We start from the raw sequence: 21462 nt of genomic DNA, 5'->3' as shown, positions 1-21462 counted from the left end.
TGTGTGCATTAACATACATAGCCCTCCATATCTGTGAAGAGATTCCTTTACGAGCTAGTGTGGCTCCTAAATTATCAGTGATATTTCTCCCTGAATTATTGTGGATATCATTGGTACTTACCTTAGACTTGGTAGTGTGAGTGCGATTTGCCTCCTCAGGGTGGTTTCTTACTGCTCTGGGATATAAGTATGTACCCTCCCCCAACTTACCTAGTTTAAAGCCCTATGGAGTAGGCGGGCCAATCGATGTCCAAATACGTTTCTACCTCTTCTGGTTAGGTGGAGTCCATCTAGTCCTTGTAGTCCCTGGAGCGTCTCGCCGTGGTTTAGGAATCCAAAGTTCATTTCAATGCACCATTCTCGGAGCCATTCGTTAGTCCGTTGAATACGCTCTTCTCTAGCTCTGCCTTTGTTTCTTACTGGAAGAATTGATGAAAAGACCACCTGTGCTCCTATCTGCTTCAACTTCTTTCCCAGCGCTCCAAAATCTCTGGGGATGTTCTCTGTGGCATTCCTAGCAGTGTCGTTTGTGCCTACATGGATGAGAAACATGGGAAAATGATCATTAGGTTTTAGAATTTTGTCTAGGCTAGTGGTAATATCCTGGATCCTGGCTCCAGGGAGACAGCAGACCTCTCTTGACTGCAAATTAGGCCTGCAAATTGGTCCCTCGGTGCCCCTTAGCATGGAGTCACCAATGACTACCACTCTTCGTTCCTTCCGAGGGGGACGGTCTGCGTGCTCTGGATTTGACGTTGTGAGCTGGGTATCCTCATGAGTCCCTTCTGCTATTTCCTCGGTGGTTCCATCCTATAAGATCTGAAATCTATTTCTGAGAGTTAGCTGTGGTATTGATGAACGGCTATCCTGTTGAAGAGAAAAAGAAGAGAGTGAGAATGAGGTGGGTTTACTTCGCTTGCCCATAGAGGATGTTACTAGTTGCCAGGGGCCAGCATTTCCAATCATCTCCTTTACTCCAATCGTTGTGTTTAGTGCTGTAGGTTTGGGCTTGTCGAGGGTGTTATATTGTGCCTGAACCTCATCAAGAAGGGCTTGAAATTGTCGAAAATTAAGAGCATGCGCCATGATGAAGTTCACCATTTTTGTTACATCTTTGAGGACATCGTCAAGTTTTTTGCTGCTTTCTTTGGCGCAGAGAGCCTCTTGATGTATTATGCAGTGAAATTGAATCAGTGGATGTTTTGCTTCCTTAGCAAAGAAATGAATGAATCCTGATGTTGTCCCCACCATGCTAGGTGCTCCATCGCTAGTAACTGAAACCACTTTTTCTGGACTTATGTCTAGTGATGAAAAAGCCTCCATCACAGCATTGTGGATATCTATCCCTTGTGTTCTTCCAGGCAAAGACAGCAGTTTTACCAGCTCTTCTCTCATGATGTCACCAGTAGCATAACGCAAAATGAGCGCTAGTCTTGCATGGTTAGTAATATCTGTACTTTCATCCAAGCACATGGAGTAGAAGGGTGCTTTTTGTAAGTCGCAAGTAAGCTGTTGACTAACATCAGCAGCCATTCGCAGAACCCTATCTTTTGCAGTACTTCTGCTTAGCGGCATCTCAGAGATGTGCTGCACAATTTTATCCTTGTTTTGAAAATCATGGAAGAGTGAATTACTCCCAGCCAAAATTGCCTTTTTGATAAAATCTCCATCAGAGAGGGGCTTACCATGTTTTGCCATGCACAGTGAAATTTGAAAGCTGGCAACTGTAAGATGATTAGTTTTTGAAAGATAGTTGCTAAAACTAAGAGACTGGGAGTGATATTTCTTTAATTTTCCTACAAGGAACTCTTTTCTTTGAGCTAAACCAAGTTCAGCAACACTGTTATGGTTGGTCTCAAAGTGACGTTTGACACTTGATGTGCGAGACACAACACTTTCATTACACATAATACACAATGCTTTCCCACTGCGTTCAATCACTCCATATGTCTCTGTCCAGGCCTCTTGGAATGGTCTTCCACTATCTGTTTTTGCTTTTTTTGCTGTACTCATTTTCTTTGTTCAAGACTTCAAGTCTACAAAAAGATAAAATTTGTATAATAAAAAAAATCTAATGAAGTGCTGTATACAAATCCGTCCCCATAAAAAAATATGTGATTGGGGAATTTTACTAATTGTAGACATCCGTTTTGGTCAAAAAATATACTGTCCGGGTGAAAACCGGACTTGTGCAACCCTAACCTGGACACCCCTAGACAAATAGCCAGATAATTTAATAGGTTTTTAAAAAGGAGCCCAGGCAAGTTTATAATTAACATTAGTATTATTGGTCCAATTAAACTTAGGCAGCACAGGTAGGGCAAAGTAGAAGTTTACCTAATAATAAATGATGTAGAATGCAGATTGCGTCTCCTGTTCTCCTCAAGTCTCCCGCCAGGGTGGGAGGGCGTGACAGAAGAACGCTCGGTGCTGTAGGCGAGTATCTGGGCGAGTTCAGAGGCTGGCGGCGGGGAGTGAGACTGTGCTTCTCACAGCCCCGCGGCGGTTCAGGCAGCCGCGAGGAACACATTGCCAGGCAGAGTCGGACTGGGACAAAAAATAGGCCCGGGCAGTTTAGGTTGAGCAGCCCAATCACATGACCTCATGCAGGCCCCGCCCATTGAAGTCCAGGGGCAGGGCTAAAATGCAGAAGCACACTTGAGATGCACGGCCAGCCACTAATAAGTAAGGAGTGCAACAGCCAACACACAAGAAGATGTGGCATGGGGGAGGGGAGAGAGAGAAGATGGGACATGGAGGGGGGGGGGAGAGAAGATCCATATCCTCACCTCTCTAGCATGGGAGCACTAGGAACTGTTCCTGATTACAGATGTCACATGTGGAGTCACACTACAGCCTCACTGAGTTCCTGTGACACTCAGTGTGAAGTTTCTCTTCCTCCCCCCACTTCCCCCTCACACACTGCCTGGCTCATAGGATACTAAGGGGAAGACAGGCAGGCTAAACATCCACTCACAGGACTGCAGCCAGCACAGGAGGATGGTCCGCGGCCCACCGGGACAATGCCCGGTCCTCCCAATGGCCAGTCCGGCCCTGTTACCAGGTGAGCTGCAAAGCAGACACAGGCACACTCGCCTCCCACCAGCGCCGCATATCTTAATTGCGGACCTTGCCCGCGTGCCAGCTGCAAGGCCTTCGCATGCCACAGTTGGCACGCATGCCATAGGTTCGCCATCGCTGCTCTACAGCATTTACAGTATAAACAAAAGGGTTAGATCAGTGTTCTTCAACCACCGGTCCGTGGACCATTGCCGGTCCATGGACCATTGCCTGTCCGCAGAAATTTTTTGCCGGTCCACAAGGCCAGCATGTGCATCGGGCCTGAGACAGTGTTCTTCAACTGCCGGTCCGCAGTGCGATCGATGTGGTGTTATCTTCAGGTTGGCTCCCCTCTTCCTTACTGACGCAGGGCACAAAGTCGCGGGCAGTGGCTCCTACACGCGTCCTGCACCTGAACCGGAAGCCTTCTCTCTGAAGTTGCAACTTCAGAGGGAAGGCTTCCAGATGAGGCGCGGGATACGCAAGGAGCCACTACCCGTGGCTTTGTGCACTGCGGCAGTAAGGAAGAGGGGAGCTTGCCCCAAGATAACACCGGGGGTGGCATAAAATAGCCAGGCAGGAGCAGGCCAGAAGGTAAGGTACAGCATGGAGCATACACAGCATGTGTAAAATGAAAAAAAAACCCTGCTCTTTAAGGCCTCACTGCTTAAATAGTATCCTAGGCTAGCTTTCCACTGCCCTATTTTCTAACTGGCTGATTTTTTACATGGTGGACAAATCATATATCACAGTCATTAATTTAATTTGTAATCACATTGTTACATAATGTTCATCCACAAAATGAAGCATTAACTGAGTTAGGCAAAATTGTCTGATTCAGTGTGTCTGATAGAGCTTTTGTTAAAATTTCCTCTTTTTCCCTGTAAACGGTTATAGGGAAGGTAGAAGTATAGCTGGTCATGTACTATTTGTCTTTAATTAGAGAAAGAGAAATCTAGTTAAAAAAAAAAAACAACAACTCATAGAGGGAGGGAGAGAGACAACAAAGGTAGGGGGAATGATTTTATTTTCAATTTAGGCCCCTTTTACTAAGCTGCGCTAGTGATTTTAGCACGCGCTTAGCGCCGCGCTACAATACCGCACGTGCTAGATGCTAACGCCTCCATTGAACTGGCGTTAGTTTTGGGCATGTAGCGCGGGGTTAGCGTGTGGGGCAATGTAGCGTGCGCTAAAAACGCTAGCGCACCTTAGTAAAAGGAGCCCTTAGTGATTGAATTGTGTCAATTTTGAGAATTTACATCTGATGTCTATATTTTGCACTGTTCATGAAAGAATGCACTTGTTTCTTTTTCTCTGGGGTTGTACTGTATGCGGAGTCTTGAATCTTAGGGTTTCATTTGTATATATTAGTACTTTTGGTTTTTGATTCCTTATTTGCATAGGGGTTATCTGTGTTCTGGTAGGAATGAATGTTGAGAAGCATACAGTGTGCTATGTGTAGTTTAATTTTGTGGTTAACCATTATGTGTTGTTAATAAGATTATATTGTGTGTGTGTATATATGAAAAATGAATGGAAAAAATAGTGTTACAATTAGTACTATTATGGGGGCGGGGTCTGGGGCGGAGATTGGGCGGAGATGGGCGGGGTCTGACCCACGACTTAGCTCAGTGTTCTTCAACTCCTGGTCTGCGGACTTGTGCCAGTCCACAAAATAATTATTTTATTTCTTCCAGTTCATAGGTGTAAAAAGGTTGAAGAACACTGGGTTAGATTACAGTATAGACATAACATGCAGACATAAAATACTGACTTAGTGGGCATAGGGTGGATTTAATTACAGCACATTCAGTGTAGATATCGCATGGAGGTAAGATAGCTTTCTTAGTAAGTGGGTGCATGTTTGTTGTCGGAGAATATAGTAGTAATTCAGATTATATTTGCGGTGGCATGCGAGTGAGATTCCATTTGGATTTTTAGGTCATGTCTTTGAGATCCATCTGTCAGGGGTGTAGACTTGGGTCTTCAAGGAGCTGTGTTTGTAAAGAGGAAGTTTTCATGGCTTTTCTGAAGTTCCAAAGACTGTCTATTGATCTAATAGATGGGGGGATGATGGGCCACATTCTGGGTATGTAGTGAGAATATGAGTGTCTTTGGGATGTCTCAGGCGTGAGTGAGCGGCCAGGGGGCAGAACCAGCCGTTTTTCTGTTTGAGATCTCAGTGATTGGTTGGGGACATAAATTTGTAGTTTTGATGTGATGTAGTTTGGCGCCAGTATCTACAAAATCTGCAACTTGTTGAGAGCCAATGAGGCTCATTTTCAAAACAAAAAGATATCTAAACAACGGCATAAACCAGCACTTGGACGTTTTTCTTGCCAAAACGTCCAAGTGATGATTTTCAAAACTGGCTTTCTGGACTTCTTCCTAGGCTTCTTATCCACTGAGCATCCAAAGTTCAAGGGGACATGCTGGAGGTGTGCTATGAATAGGCTTAGCATTTGGATGTCTTGCAGTGATAATCAAACCTTTCCCAAGATGTACAGAGCAGGACTTGTTTTCATAGCATCTAAATGCCCAAAAGGTAACCAACTGACCAGATGACCACTGGAGAGATGAAAGCATGGCCCCCCATACTCTACCAATGGTCACTGACCTCCTCCCACCCCCCAAAGATGTGAAAGAAACAGTACATACCAGCCTTTTTGACAGATACAAATATTATTGGACATCCTAGTACAGCAGCAAGAATGTGTCTGGAGTAGCCCAGTGGGTGATGTAGTGAACTATAGAGAGGGAGGATCCAGGCCCATATTCCATGCTACCTATTACATTATGATAGAAAGTGTGAGCCCACCAAAACCTACTCAAAATCTACTGCACTGCCATATAGGTGACATCTGAAGTCATAAGAACTATTGGGATGATAGACAGGTAGGTACAGTAGGTTTGGGGGGAGTCCTGGAGGGCTCACCATACACTGTAAGGGGGTTCTGGTAAAATATGTACCTGGCACCTTTTATGTGAAGTTCACAGCAGTGCCCTCTAAGGTGCCTCACTGCCCTGTTGGCATATCTGTGTAGCTAGTCCATTAAGATTGAGCACGATACAAGTTTATTTAAAATTTGATTTATCGCTTATTCAAAATTCAAAGCGATGTACAAAAATAAAATTACAGCTTTCTTAGAACAATACATTTAACTTAGACATGACGCACAAGACATATGCTACCAAAGGGAAAAGAGGGGGAAGGAAATACAATTTTTTGATATAAAGACAAATAGGGAATATACGAAAGGGAGGGTTAATACAAAAAGGCTCAAAATAGATCAGAGATCAGAGAAAGCTGAGGAAGCATAATCTAGCGCATCAACAGTCAAGCGCATCTTTAAAAAGAAAGCATTTTAACTTGCTTTTAAATTTATCTAGTAGACATTCTTCCCTTAGGTGAATAGGTAATGAGTTCCATGTTTGAGGCGCCATAACCGAAAAAATGTATTGATGACATATATCGATGATTTTAAGAGATGGGACTGTCAGTAAGTGTTGATCGTTGGATCTAAGTGTTCTGGCCAGGGCATGCGAGATCAAGAGTCTATCAATGAAGGCTGGTGCATGATAAAGGAAAGACCTGAGAGTAAGCAGACAGATTTTATAGCTTATACGATGGGATACTGGGAGCCAATGAGCTTTTTATAAGAGAGGCGAAACATGGTCAAATTTCTTAGCTTTCATGATTAGTTTGATGGAAGCATTTTGAATGATTTGTATGCATCATATTTCCTTTTGGGAAGCTCCCATGAGTAGAGGGTTACAGTAATCAATTTTGGAAATTACCAGGGAGTGAATTAGAATGTTAAGTGATTTGGGTTCTAAGAATTTTAAGACAGAACGGATTTGGCGAAGTCTGAAAAAAGATTTGACAACACTGCTAATGTGATCATGATAAGTTAACTGCTGATCAAAGATGACCCCTAGAATCTTAATAGTGGTAACTTCCTGAAGTGTGTTGCCCGTAAGAGTAATAGAAGAATTGAGTTTCAGACCGTCTTTCCAGGAGAAAATCATAACATTTCACTGGTGACATTGAGGGCCAGTTTGTCAATATTGAGCCATTGGTGGATCTACTAAAGTTTTTTGTTGATTACTAAGGCGTTCAAGGGGTTATCCATGTCTAAAGGGTGTAAAAGTTGGATGTCATCAGCATAAGCGAATGCATTAAAGCCGATGGATTGGCAGAAGGTCATCAATGGGGCTAGGAAGATATTGTGACAAACCCAGCGCTTGGGCAGGCTTTGTCCCAGAATTTAGCAATAGGAACTGTAAACCCCTGTGCAGGAGAGCTGACCAGGTTAGCTCTGCTGATTATGATAGTGCACTAGTGAAGATGAGCCAGAGAGAGACTGCCAGTTAGAACACAGACAAGCTGTAACACAGTATTCTAAGCCTGTTTGAATTCCAGCCAAAACATTGGAATCTAAAAGGCACCTTTAAGGCAGAGAACCAGCAGGAGGCTGACGTTAGAGTACACACAGCTACAGAGAGAGCCTTCTCCCTTCCCCCTCTCCAGGTTGGGGAGGTATGGCTTGGATCAAGTTAAAGTGAGACAAGTGAGAGCCACAGGGGAGGACAGGCAAAGAGAGTTGCAGGGAAAGTAGGGAAAAAACCTGTTTTCAAACCATAACAGGAACTGTAATTATATTTCAGGAAATATAATTGAAATCAGACAGGTGGACAATGACCGTCCACATTTTCATGTAACCAAGAGCAAAGTAATTATGTATGCTGTTCTTATTAGTAAAGTTTTAAGTGATGTTTGTGGTGATAAAGTCTGATTATGAGTTATAAGATGCTCCTAAAAGCAGAGCCTGAATGATAATGTATATTTACGAGTGTTGAACTTAATTATAAGCCATTCTGAAAAGCAGAGTTTTGTGTTAATTGAAAACACACATACAATATTTATTCTATTTGTGAGTTTATCTCACTTAATGACCTAGGGACAGGAATGACATTACCTATCCTGAAAAGCCAAGTTTTTGCAACTAATTTACTGACATTAGGAGCAATAATACTGCCTTTGGTTCACTCTGGAACCTGGCCAATTCCGGAGTGTTCAAACGTGGATGTTTAGGCCATAAAGTGTCAGTTATTGATTAATTAGCTATTTATCCGGCTTGGATAAAGTACAAAAGGGGGCAAGTGACAGTTCAACTTCAGAGATCTTTTCTGTGTGGATGCGTCCAAAGGGGTGGGACTAAAATCTGTATGTGTATTCCCAATTTTGGAAAGGGAATGTGTAAATAGGGGAGACATATTTCCACTCTGAGCTTCATACTAGCTCAAAGGCATCTATAAATTTTAAAAAGGTGCTCATTTGAGTTGGGGCTTTACATGAGGTATAAAAACCAGTCTCTTTAATTACCCATTATTTATTTCTGTTTCCAAAATAAAACCAAATTAAAATTATGATCTCACCATCTAGATAATGGCACTTGTATGTGCAAGCTCATACAATGAGGAAGCTATACATGGAAGTGGTGAGATTTATATGGGGAAGTTGCAAAATTTCTACTTCCATATATAAGTGACAATACTTCCAAGTAGAAGCTACTGGGTTCAAGCCATTCATTTATTTCAACACATATATTTGTAAAATTACTCCTCCTGTTACATGTGCCAGCAAATATTTTTGCAGATATTTTAGAAAAGGCTTTGTGCAGGCAAATCCTTTTCTAAATTACCACTGGAATTGAACACATTCCAAACTGGACATCTGTTTCTTTCTCTGCATTGTATGTAAAATGGAATTCCACGTTATAAAAGTAAGAATAAAAACTATTCTAGGAAATTTACATTATTGTTCAAACACAGTTGAAGTAACATAATCAAATCTAGTTTGGTAAAATACATTGCTGTAATACACTGTATCAAACAATTGTACAGAAAAGTAATTCAAATCTAAATAACCATAGAATATATTGAGACTTGCCAGATACAGATAGAAGAGAATGAAGACAGCAGATCCCAGGAGTGCTGACGGTCCTAGAAACAGGACTATATAGACAATTCCCATGACTGCAACAAAAGGCCCTGCTGCCACCATACAGCCCACAGTAACTACTTCAAACAGACGCTGCCCATCATTCGAAAACATGTTAACAAACTGAAAAACATAAGAGATACATATTACTCAGCCATTTTTCCCAATTATTCTCTTTTCATTGATTTCACCAAGCTTGTTTTAGTGAATAGAAAATTTGCTCAAAAATTCAGAAAACAAATGGGTAAATTTTCAACAGAAGGGCAAAATACATAAGTACTTTTCATCCACAAAAACCAATCTGATTTTCCATATTCAAATTAACTATGTAGTTTATGTTTTAAGACGGGCAGTTATGTAGATAAAAAGTATATGCACTGAATATCCATGTTAGATTGATGTGGTAGTCAGTGGCTTTAAAATTGCTGACTGCCACATGATGAATATCAGGGGAAGTTTTCTCCTCTGACCTCATTAAGCTTCTTTTTACTGATTATAAATTTAGGTAAAAAGAAATTATGTACTTACCCTGGTAAGCTCTTTTCCAGTAGATAGGTGAGATATTCTAGGCATATGGGTTATTTTCCCCATAGCCATGTGCTGCTGCAGAAGGAATCCACTCTGGATTTTTCACTCTGTCTCTGCTGTACTTCACTGGATTATCTAGCTCCACCTACAGTTAGTACCCAAGCACCCTTGCCCAAGGAACTACATTCAACATGGCAACCATGGATCCCAGAAATTGAAGATAATCCCATGCTGATGGAGCCGGCCACTCTAGAAGTGAAGAAATCTAGGCACACAGTTTCTGCCAGCAGGCTTCTGGTAAATAGACGTGGCCCGCTGCCCACGTCGAGTTCAGCGACTACGTGGGCGTCAGATGGCTCTTCCTGAAGTTGACAATCCAGCCCAGGTCCTCCAGCACCTCAAGTAAGGGTGAACCTGGGGACCCATCTTTTGCATGACAGACATCACCTTGGTGAAGGTCCAGGGCATTGTCGTCAGCCCAAAAGGCAGAGCCGAGAATTGGTAATGCTGTTCCAGAACATGAAACCATAAAAAGTGGCAATGGGCCGGAAGAATGGAAATGTGCAAATACACCTCCATGAGATCCAGAGAGTCAAGAAATTCTCCTGGAGCAACTACTGCAATGACTGAATGCACTGCCTCCATTCAGAAGCAAGGAACCTTGCGAGCTGCATTCACTAGCTGAAGATCCAGAATAGGTCTCCAATCTTCTGAGCCATTCTTAGGCATGAGAAAGTATATAGAGTATCTGCCTGAGCTAGAGTGTTCAGGGTGGCACTGGCTCTATAGCTTGAATATCCAATAAGCACTGAACATTGGCTTGAATCTTAAGCGCTTTGACTAGGCAACCTGTAGCAGATGCCAGACAATTTGCAGCTTGTAGCTCGACCGACTAATGTCCAAGACCCACTTGTATGATGTAATGAGCATCCAGTGAGCATGGATAATGAGACACCAGCACACTCATAAAGCTGCAGTTGCCAATTAAGCTGCTAGCTTTCACTCAAGGTGTGCAAAATAACAAAAACATGGAAATGACGCATAACGCAAGGTTTACCAAAATAATTATTTATTGCTTTTATTTTTCCATCATGGACCTCAAAAGGCTAGTTGCGTTAGCGGGAGGTCATTATAGTTGCCAAAATGCTGGCCTTCTGATAACGATCTCAGCTCAATACTTTGAAGCTCCCCAATATATACCTTCAGTCCAGTTTGACATCATTGGCCGTCAGCCAATCCAATAACGGAGGCTGTCCTAAAATTTGGACAAAGACCTTTTCTTGAACATGGAATATAAGTTCCAGAAACCATATTTTTTGTTTACATTCATTTCTGAATATACATAAACATTTTATTATTACATATTCAATATAAAACATTTCACTTTAAGTACAAATTCTTTCATCCATCCATTCATTCATTCTTTTGGGGCCCCTTCCATACATTCATAGCTTCACACATTATATGTCATTCATATTTAATGCATGTTATATCTCAGTTTGGGATACGTAATCTAATATGCTCTTCCTAACCAACCTAAGGCACATCTGGTATCAATTAGACCACGAGGGAAGCTCAAGGCGGGCAAAAACCTGAACAAAGACTAGGGATATAGGCTGAACACAAAATGGAGTAAAGCCAAGCAGAATACATAGAAAACCAAAGATGGAGTTCATGTATATCCTGATTTCCTCTATGATCTAGCTTAATAGCAAAGTACATAAAAAGAACATTATTATGCTTGTCCTTAATATTAATCTGTAGTGTGTTTTTCTGGCCTTGGCTACATCCATATTCAGATTTTTATTCACCAATTTTTCGTACGCTTCTATTGGGCATGGCCTTAACTAAGACATATGCTTGTATCTAACTAGAGTTACCCAGAATCATATGAAAAGCAGGTGCTTTTGTAGAAAAACTCCACAAAATACTGCACCATCATGTCCTGACGTCCATTCCATTACCGTACCATAGATATCGCCCCCTACTGGCCATGAGCCACTGCTGCTCACCAGGTGGGAAGAAAGACTCAGAGCCAGCTCCCTATCTGAAGAGGGGCATCCCTCGGCCTGGCGCCATTGTGCCTCTTCAACAGGGGGGGGCGCAGAATTGGAGGTGGAAGGTTGGGAATGCCTGTAGCCATTATACCGTCATTGGTAGCCCTGTGAAAATATCAGCAACGTGGCACTTGCATATGGTTGGGATTGCTGTGAGCCATGAAAATTAGAATGACCAGAACCCCAGGAGGATCTGGGTGTACTATCAGGCAGAGTCTTAGGATGACGATCTATCACAGAATCCATAAGGTCTTCCAGACCTTTGCCAAACAATAAATGCTCCTGAAAAGGCAGTCTAGTCAAAGTAGCCTTAGAAGTGGAATCATCAGCCTAGTATCTGAACCAAAGCATTCTGCGGACAGAGATGAAATACGCTGACAGCTTTACCAAAACTCGTATAAGGTCATACAATGCATCAGCCATATAATATGTCTTTGCCAAAAATGTTGAGGAGGAGGAACCACTGCCTCACTCTCCAGTGTGCGCATTTGAGAGAGACAGGCGTGTATAACAAAAGATATCGCCGAAGCAGTTTTAATGCCTAAAGCAGCTGGGGAAAGAGTTTCCTGAGGATCACATCCATACAGCGGTCCTGTATATTTACCAAAACTACACCACCCTCACAGGGGAGAGAGGTGCATTTAGTCACCTGTGCCATCACAGAATCCACCCTGGACTGACCCAAAAGCTGATGACACTCCTATGCCAGGGGATACCAGCATGACTTAGCTCTAGCAATATTCAGAGCACCCTCCAGAGAATCAAACTGCTCCGAGACCAGAACACTCATATCAAGGTGCCAGGGAAAGGTAACAAATTGCAAGCACACACCACAAAGCCAGGAGGAAGAAGTGGACAGAGCCAGCTGAGTGACCAAATTGAACTCCTACAAAGATTCAGAAATAAGGTCCGGCAAAGCCACAAACTTAAATAAGCGCAGGACTGTGAGAGCATCCCCAGGCTCCAAAACCCCAGAGGGATCTACAGATCCAGCACACAGTCCCCGATCTCCCACCCTGAGAACAATGCATCTGCAAACAAGGGGTCAGCAAATGAGTCATCTGCATCAGGATCCCCCAGATCAGGGTCAGGCAGTGTAAGAACAGTAGCAGGTTGAATTGAGGACGTATTCCAAGGAGCAATGCCACTGAGAGATGCCGTGGAGGCAGATTAGGACTGTGCAGGGGAAGAACACTGGTTCTGAGATTCAGACCACAAAAATTCCATAAATCAGAAAAATAGTCTGGCTCCTGGGGCATAGAATCACCCTAAGGTAGGGGTAGGCAATTCAGGTCCTCGAGAGCCAGAGCCAGGTCAGGTTTTCAGGATATCCACAATAAATATGCATGAGATAGATTTGCATCTCAAGGAGGCAGTGCATGCAAATCCATCTCATACATATTCATTGTGAATATCCTGAAAACCTGACCTGGTTCTGGCTCTCGAGGACTGGAATTGCCTACCCCTGCCCTAAGGTGACTAAAATTTGCATTTCTTAGGCTAAGAAGGGTCCGCAGCCTGTTGAACGGAATTACCAGCTGTGCTAAGCCCTGAAAGTAACAAAGGCTGCTCCACCAGGCTAGCTGAGCATTTAGTCACCTTCTTCAGCTGGGGAGAGGCTAAGCTGGACACTGCAGCCCCCACCCCAGCTGCACCACACAGCACATGGAGCAAGAACGCTCTAAAAATGCTAAATTTGCGCAATCCTGGAAATAATTTACTTGAGGAGAGCCCAAGGACTTTATCCCAGCAAGTTTCTAGGTGAAATTTGCAGTTTTGAAGAAGCAGGGAGCTTTAGAAAAAAAGATTGCTAAAAATCCAAGATAGCCACTGTCAAAACATTTGCGCCAAAATTGTGATTTTTTTTCACACTTCCTAAACTCTAAAAATAGCGATTTTAGGATTTTTCAGTAGGGGGATCATAGGGGAACATTCAGAAACACTCAAAGCCCTACTTTTCCAACCTCCTCTGATTCCTCTCACATGCTGTCAGCCTGTGTACTCACTGTGACCTGACAGGATCTGTGCTATAGCTCTCTCAAAGTAGCTGGATGAGAAAATTCACTACCTCAAAGCTAGGAATGGTTCTGTAAATTTGATCTTCGGGCTGCCATCCAGACTCCCATGTCTGACTACACCTCCACCCCTGCAGACCAATAGATGCACACCAGGACAGGTGGAAGCACGAAGACGCAGTCGGCCCCCCTGTGAAACACCACAGAGCCTCCTAATGGCACCCAATAACCTGTACTCGATCCCTGCTTAACAGTAGGTGAGACCACATTAGGGATGGCCCTGAGCTTCAGAGAAAACTATGTAGGGTAGCTAACAGGTACCCAGTGGGATTGGTCTGTCAGCTACAAACTGAAGTCTGTGAATTCTCAAGCAGGCAGAGCTTCAAATTTGCTCCAAGCACCAAATTACCTGAAAAAGGGACAATATTACATTGAATTCAAAATAATAAAATGGGGAGAGCAGAACAAACACTCCTGCAGGCACGCATGCAAAAGGAAAGAACTGTAGGTGGAGCTAGAGAACCCAGAGAAGTACAGCAGAGGCAGAGTGAAAAATCCAGAGTGGATTTCTTCTGCAGCAGCACACGGCTATGGGGAAATAACCCATCTGTCTAGAATATCTCACCTATTGCACTGGAAGTACTTTTAGACAATTTAAAATCTATACCATTTTATTGGAAAGATTAGAGAGAGTGGAGATGAAGAGAACATTAGCCTGGTTTACTTCCTTCTTGAAAGTCAGAACATTCAAAATTTCGGAAAGAACTGGGGTTTCAAAAGTAATGGAGTTAGAAGATGAATACTGTAATCTTTTGGTTTTCATCTTGTTCTCATTTTCTTTTTCCTTTAGTCCCAGGTCCACTTCTCAGAGGCAGTGGGGTCGAAGCACAATAAGACAACAGAAGGTATGTCTTGGAAAAAAGGTATTTTATATAGAACAGAAGTGTGTGTGTGTGTTTTGCAGTATATTCCTGTTCTTCCAATTCAGTGTGTGTGTAAGTGAATATGGTCTGTCCTTCTGAACGGGATGAGGAGGGGTGGGAGTATGAATGTCCCATGTGTCCTGCTGTCTAGAAATATAGAAACATGATGGCAGATAAAAGCCAAATGGCCCATCCAGTCTGCCCATCCTCTACCTAAGAGATCCCACATGCCTGTTCCATGCTTTCTTGAATTCAGACACAGTCTTTGTCTCCACCACCTCTACCAGGAGACCATTCCATGCATCTACCACCCTTTCTGTAAAATACTATTTCTTTAGATTACTCCTGAGCCTATCACCTCTTAACTTCATCCTATGCTGCAAAGTTCTAGCGAGACCACAATAACTCGCGGCAAGCAATCAGCTAGCGGCTCTGCACAGGCAGGAGCGAAGGAAGGTCACTTCTGCCACAGTTCACCAATGAACCACCAGGTATTTGAAAGGTATGCGGGGGAGTGGGGAAGGAGGTAAAACTTCTTAGAGTTAGCTGGGACAGAAGGCGGGAGGGATTCCTCCTGTCCCGAACCACTGCTGGACCACCAGGGATTTAACAGGAACGCAGGGGGAGGGGTGGGTGAGAGGGAAATAAAAGTTGTTAAAAGTCAGTCGGGGCAGGGATCCTTCCTGTCCCGGCCCACTGCTTGACCACAAGGGATTGAACAGGAATGGGGGGGGGGGGGGAAGAGAATGGGGCAGGAGGGAAATAAAAGTTATTCAAAGTCGGCTGGGGCAGGAGACGAAAGGGATCCCTCCTGGCCCAGCCCATTGCTGGACAACCAGGTCTTATGACAGGCCTGGAAAAGGCCTGCAACAGATTCAGAAGGATGGTGGGTCAGTGCAGACCTGAATATAAATCGAGACCCTCATTTTTGGGACTTTTCTGGCCCAAAAATCTCCGTATATACGGTACTTTCCCTCTAGCCTCTTCTTAGTCTGCTGCTAAATAAATCAATGTTTTCAATTTCATGCTCTTGGGTATACTGTATTAAGATTTCCCCTCCTTTTCTCCATATGTGCTAAGCATGTGCATTTTGGAATTAACAACACCACATTATTGTACACCTTGGTTAATATTTTAAGATACAAGAATAGTGAAGTATTAAGTAACAAACAATTTAACTGTAACAGAATGGAGTTTTTGTAAAAAAAGAAAAAAGGCTAATATAAACAGAGAAAGCATTTACTTACTTCACCAACCATCACGTTGTTTGCATCCTTCAGTTTCAATATTTTTTTAAAAGCTAATGTTAACACCGCTCCCTTAAGTCGAATTCCTGTTCTGTAGTTTAGTGCCCAGTTTAGAGTAAATGACCAAGAACGGATCAGTTCTGCTAGGAAAATGCCAAATGTAAGAAGTAGACCATAAAGAAGATCTGACTTTAAAGCATGTGAATATTCCAACAGTCTCCTTATGAAGATGGCCTATAAAAAAAATATGCAGAAATGCAAATATTTTAAACCATATATACAGAACACTTTTTCTATAAATACAAAGGGGGCAATTATCAAACTGGTTGCCCAGAAGCAAAGTTCACATATACTTTGTATCCATGAAGTGTAGGGATATTTCTGTATTCACACCTGAAGGTTAGGCCTCTATGATGTCATCAAGCCTGAACCATTGTTTCAAGAATCTCTCTCTGCAAGCAACTTTCCAGCATGAATTTTGCAAGAAGTAAGAAGTACACTGCTTTGCAGTTTCTGCCTGATGCATTATGGGGATGTACCCGAATGTTGCTATTCAAGGGCATTCATCTGTGCTTTAATATTGGGACAGTGTGAATCTTGAAGAAATTATTCTGTTCTTATCTGTCTAACAGCCCTGGGTCTTCCAGCATATATGATACTTTATACAGAAAGGCTATTCATTAAGTTCTGTTTCTGGATTGGTCCGAGGAAGTCATCTGATGAGATTCAAGAAAAGAAAGGTGCTAATTAATTAATAATTAGTTAGTCTGTGATAAGGTCCGGGGAAGCTCAGATCTGCTCACAGATGTTCTAATTGTAAACTTTTTCTTTCAATAATTAGACCTGTAAGTTACCTCGTGTGATTCTCTGCCTAAGAGATAGAAATTCGGACATTTAAAAACTGTTCTGAACTTAGCACAGATAAACGGAACTTATTGCTGATGATTTATAGCCTCATCAAGGATTTTCAACACGTGTAACTTTTACAACGGTATTCCTGACGTCTTCCAGCTGACACGAAGTTTTCTCTTCCACCTAATTGTGCCGGAGAGGCTAATTAAGGGTGAGCATACGGAAATTACTTTTATTAGCTTGGGAATTAGATAGGAATCATTGATAAAGGTAAAGGGTTGAAAAGTTACCTGGGTGATAATATAATCATTTGCTAATCAGGGATTGTTATTATAAGGAATAGTGTGTGTTTAACAAGAAGTTTTACTTAATTGTCTAACCATTAGATTGTGATAATCATGTACTGAGTTTCATTTGTGTAATTAGATATTTTGAACAATATTTAGATTCTGCAGCTGGCTTGTGAATTATATTTTTCTATTTTCATAATAAAGATATTTCTCATTAGCCTGGGTTTGTGTCGTATAATTAGACCATGATATTTGAACTTGAATAAAAGGTTATGGTTTTCTCTAGACCACTTAACAGAAACGTAACGTGTTTATAATACTGCTAAGTGAACCATAAATCCTTCTACAGATTTTGGGGGCTCGTTTGCCGGGATATCTAGGTTTCTAATTTACGACTGTAACCATGTCTGTTGACACTGAGACTCAGATTTCGTGGCATGCTCTTGAAAAGGATGTTTTTCAGAAATTAGCTGTGCAAGTTTTAAAACAGACAGATTCTGATGTGTATTTTTCTGACCTTGTTCGTTTATTACATGCTGATATAGAGGACTCTAATCAGGCGTACTGTTCAGTATTGCAGCGTCTCCTACATGCTCGTACTAAGCCTACAGGAGAAAATTATTCAGAGCTCATCTGTGCATTGTTTGCTTTTAAAACTTCTGTCTCTGCTAGTTTATCTCAACAACGTCAGCTTCAGAGTGATTTATATGAGCAATTAGAGGATTGTAAAAATTCTTTGCAAGCAGAACGGACTCGTAATGATTCCCTTGAATTGTTAGCTTCTAATTGTGCAGATCAACATTCCGACTTTGATCAGGTGATGTCTGAGTTACGACATCAATGTTCTGAGTTGAATGCTGAACTTGAAAGTCAGAAAAAAAGTACAGTGGATATTTCTTGTGTTAAGTGTCCATCTTTAGTGACGCAACTTAATACTGTCCGGGCTCAGAAGGCAGATTTACAGCTTTCTTTATCTACTTGTCAGAAAAATCATGCTGAGGTTTTATCTAGATTGCAGAATGAACTTGCAGACGTAACTTCTGCTTATGTTTGTTTGGGTGAAAAGTTAGACGCTACCGAACGTCTGTCTAATGATAAGGCAGCCCGTGCTGACAGACAATTATGTGCCTTACAAGCGGACTTTGTTGAGTCTCAGAACCGACTTTCTGAAAGTAAGTTACAGGTCACAAAGTTAACTGACTCGTTATGTCAGGCAGATGCCGATAATTTGGCTCTGCGCCAGAATGTTCAAGATTTATCTTTCCAAAGAACTGCGTTAGCTTCTGATGTGAAAGTTTTACAAGACAAAGTTGCTGCTATTTGTAGTGAGAGGGATATTAAAACTGTCTCTCCCCCTGTGTCGCCTCTTCATTCTCCTAAACCGGCTCCTAGAACCGTCTTTCGTTCTTTTTACAGCTCTAGTGGGGGAGGTGGGTACAGGAATTCGCAGGAGTGTTCTGATTCTACTGCAGATGACTTGTTGCCTAGTAACAAACCCTGCCCTGAGAAATTAGTGACACTAGCTGACCGCCCAGTGCAGCAACCACGCCCAGTGCAGCAACCACGCCCTGTAAGGTCTATCTCAAATTCCTGTGACGTCACTGAACCTTCTGACTCTAAACCACGCCCGGTAAGGTCAGTTTACAGTGAGCCTAAACAACCACCAGATGGCACCAAAGCACCAGACATTTCACAACATACTCCACAAAGGTCACAGCACAATAATGAAACAGGGAAAGAAACTCAAAAGAAAGGAGGTAGTTATACTATACCACCCTATCACGTACAGATAATGAAGATGTTTAAACAAATGATAGAACCTTTTAGAGAGGGAACTAAGCTAACTATTGAAGCACATTTGGCCTCAATACATGAGTTCTTTGAGACTTATGCAGTGACAGAGGACAGTGATAAGCTTCGTTTACTCCGTTGGTCCTTTGCTTCTGAGTGTTCTGAGACGTTGCGATCCATCATCACTGGTACTTCGGATGTGTTAGAGGTGGAACAACAACTCAAAAGACGTTATGGTACATACGCTGATTCCATTGAATCTCGCAAAGCTGCATTCCATTTGCGTTGTGGACTCCAAGAAAATCCCCGTGAATTTGCTTTCCGTCTGAAACGACATTTCTTTCCAGACAGGACTCCTTCTGAGGACGAACTGGAGTATGGAGAATTCCGATCTCTCTTTGCAAAAGCCTTGCCTGAATATATGAGTGTGGTTGTGGCTGGTATGAAAAAGGCCTCTTACTCATCGATCTTAGCCGTAGCCGAGGATTTCTATGATCATAAAGTCAGGGTTCCTGCAGGCCCATCTGAGAAACCGGTGCCCAAAGCACGATCTAAGGAACCTAAGCTGAGTGTATGCGCAGTTCAGACTTCACTTGCTTTAGAACCTAGTAGCTCTGTAGTTTCCACTCCAGGACCTGTTTCATCTCGTCCAGCAGACCAGACTTCCTCTTCTGATGCACCACCCAATAGGGATGGACCCAAGACACAGAAGAAGAGACGGCCCAATAAGCAACAGAAGCAGAGTGACCTCAGTGTGATAATGGAACAATTGGCTCAGGTGGTGGATCGTATTTCTGCCCTGGAATTGACTTCTAAACAATTGGCAGCATCTGTCCCCGCGAGAAAGGAACAGACCTCAAGGAGAAAGGATAACAATATCAGTTACAGGCCTTCCGGAACTCGAGTGGTCAAGTCTGTAGTAACTGATACCCATGCTTCCTCAGTAGACGACCTGGATGACACACCCGAATTGTTAGAGGATGATACCGCATGACTAGTCCGAGAACCAATTTCTCCACCCACTATTGTATCTTCTGTCCAAACAACATCTCCTGATGCTACACAAGACATAGATCTGGTACAATCCAGTGAATTATCTGAGAACACCGAGTGGCTTCCTTCGTGGGATTCCATTAAGTCACACAAGTATTTCTTGGGTAGGCTAACGCCTATGGGTCAACGGTACACTATACCTTTGCTTCTCCAACAGGTTTTGTCTTGTCCCGGTTTACTTGATACGGCTTCAGAAGTGACTTTGATCACTCAGGGACTATTCCAACGTTTGCAGACTACCCTGGGTACCCAGAATACACTGTTGATTGTTCCCAGTGATTTGTCTTTGGTTGCATATGGACATCAGAACATTGAGACAGTTGGTCAAACTTGGCTGACCTTGCAGTTAGGCAAAATGAATGTTAAACACCCAGTGATTATTACCACTAGTCCAGGAGAGGAGTTTTTGATTGGAAACGATCTTTTGAAGAGATTGCGGCCTATTTTGGATTACGTCCAAGAAGTGGTTTGGGCTCAGGTGACTCGTCCCCTTCCTTTTGGAAAGGTACCGACTACACGCCTTCCCCAGGTTACCAGTACTGTGGAACGAAACGATACTTCAATTCGAATAAATTTCCTGCGTTCAGCGTATCCACACATTTTGGAGCTACGGTATGCCAATGTTCCAGAAGGGGGTCCCACAGACCGCGAGATTGTCAGCGTTCCCAATGAACAAATATCTGACATTGTTCTCCAGGCTGACCATTTGGAGATTGTTCTGAAGTCTACGTTCCCCTTGCCAGATCCACCTCAAGAGACTGTCCAAGACCCGACCTCATCTGTTTCCAGTTCTTTGACCTCTCATCCTTGTCTACTGGCTGTACTTCACCAGGATGATACTGACTTGTTTGTTGATGTTCACCTGCACGGTTCTGTCCCAGTTCAAGCTCAACTGCTACTCCAGAGTGACATCTCCATGATTAGTGAATCTTTTTACTGTCAACTTCAGCGAACCACATCAGTTCCGTTTGTTCGGCGCCACTCTACTCACCTACCTATACCAGGTCAGGGGGTCAAGCCTCTTGTTGGGGTTTGTAGCCTTCTGCTGACCCTGGGTTCTAAGACTTTCACTCATCACTTTTCTGTGGTGAAAGGCGTACACACATCCTTGTGTTTGGGATCCGAATGTCTTGTTCGTCTAGGAGTTTACGTTGATTTGGTGAATGGTGTGCTTTGGAGCAGATTGCAAGGCACCCCGGTAGAAAATGTGGACCTGATGGATGGTCTGAAGGCTGGACAACTTCTTCCTCAAGTTTGTGAAGTGGTTTGTGCTGAAGACGTCAAGATTCCTGGCCTTGTGCATGATTTTGCTCTACCTCTTCGTTTGGCCCATGGTCAACGCATGCTCGATGATATTGGCTTTTTCAACCCAAATTCCTCTTTTCTCGAGCATGGTCTTTCTCTAGGTGCTTTACCATGTCTTGAAGTACCTACCTCTTCTTTCCATGTATTGATTGTCAATGCTCAACCTACGGAAGTCTTTCTCTCCGCTGGAGAACATTTGGGTTTTCTAGTGGGTGAATCTTTTCCTGATGTTGAGGTAACATTGCCTATCATTGGCAGCTTGTCTTCCATTGTTGACCCCTGCCAGGGGGGGAATATACCGGACCGAATTTTTACCTCACCTACAGGACTCATTTCA

At 42.9% G+C, this 21462-nt stretch overlaps 1 protein-coding gene across 1 annotated transcript in view; it reads right to left on the bottom strand.

Annotated features, from left to right (window-relative positions):
- The window catches only part of LOC117362914 (multidrug resistance-associated protein 5-like), a 324462-nt gene that overhangs the window by 278763 nt on the left and 24237 nt on the right, over positions 1-21462 (bottom strand). The window contains 2 exon segments of the mRNA XM_033950006.1: positions 9014-9187; positions 15835-16068. Of these exon segments, the coding sequence (XP_033805897.1) occupies positions 9014-9187; positions 15835-16068 (408 nt within the window).

The sequence above is a fragment of the Geotrypetes seraphini genome, chromosome 6 (genome assembly GCF_902459505.1).
Source record: "Geotrypetes seraphini chromosome 6, aGeoSer1.1, whole genome shotgun sequence".
NCBI lineage: Eukaryota > Metazoa > Chordata > Amphibia > Gymnophiona > Dermophiidae > Geotrypetes > Geotrypetes seraphini.
This window is presented reverse-complemented; position numbering and strand designations above follow the sequence as displayed.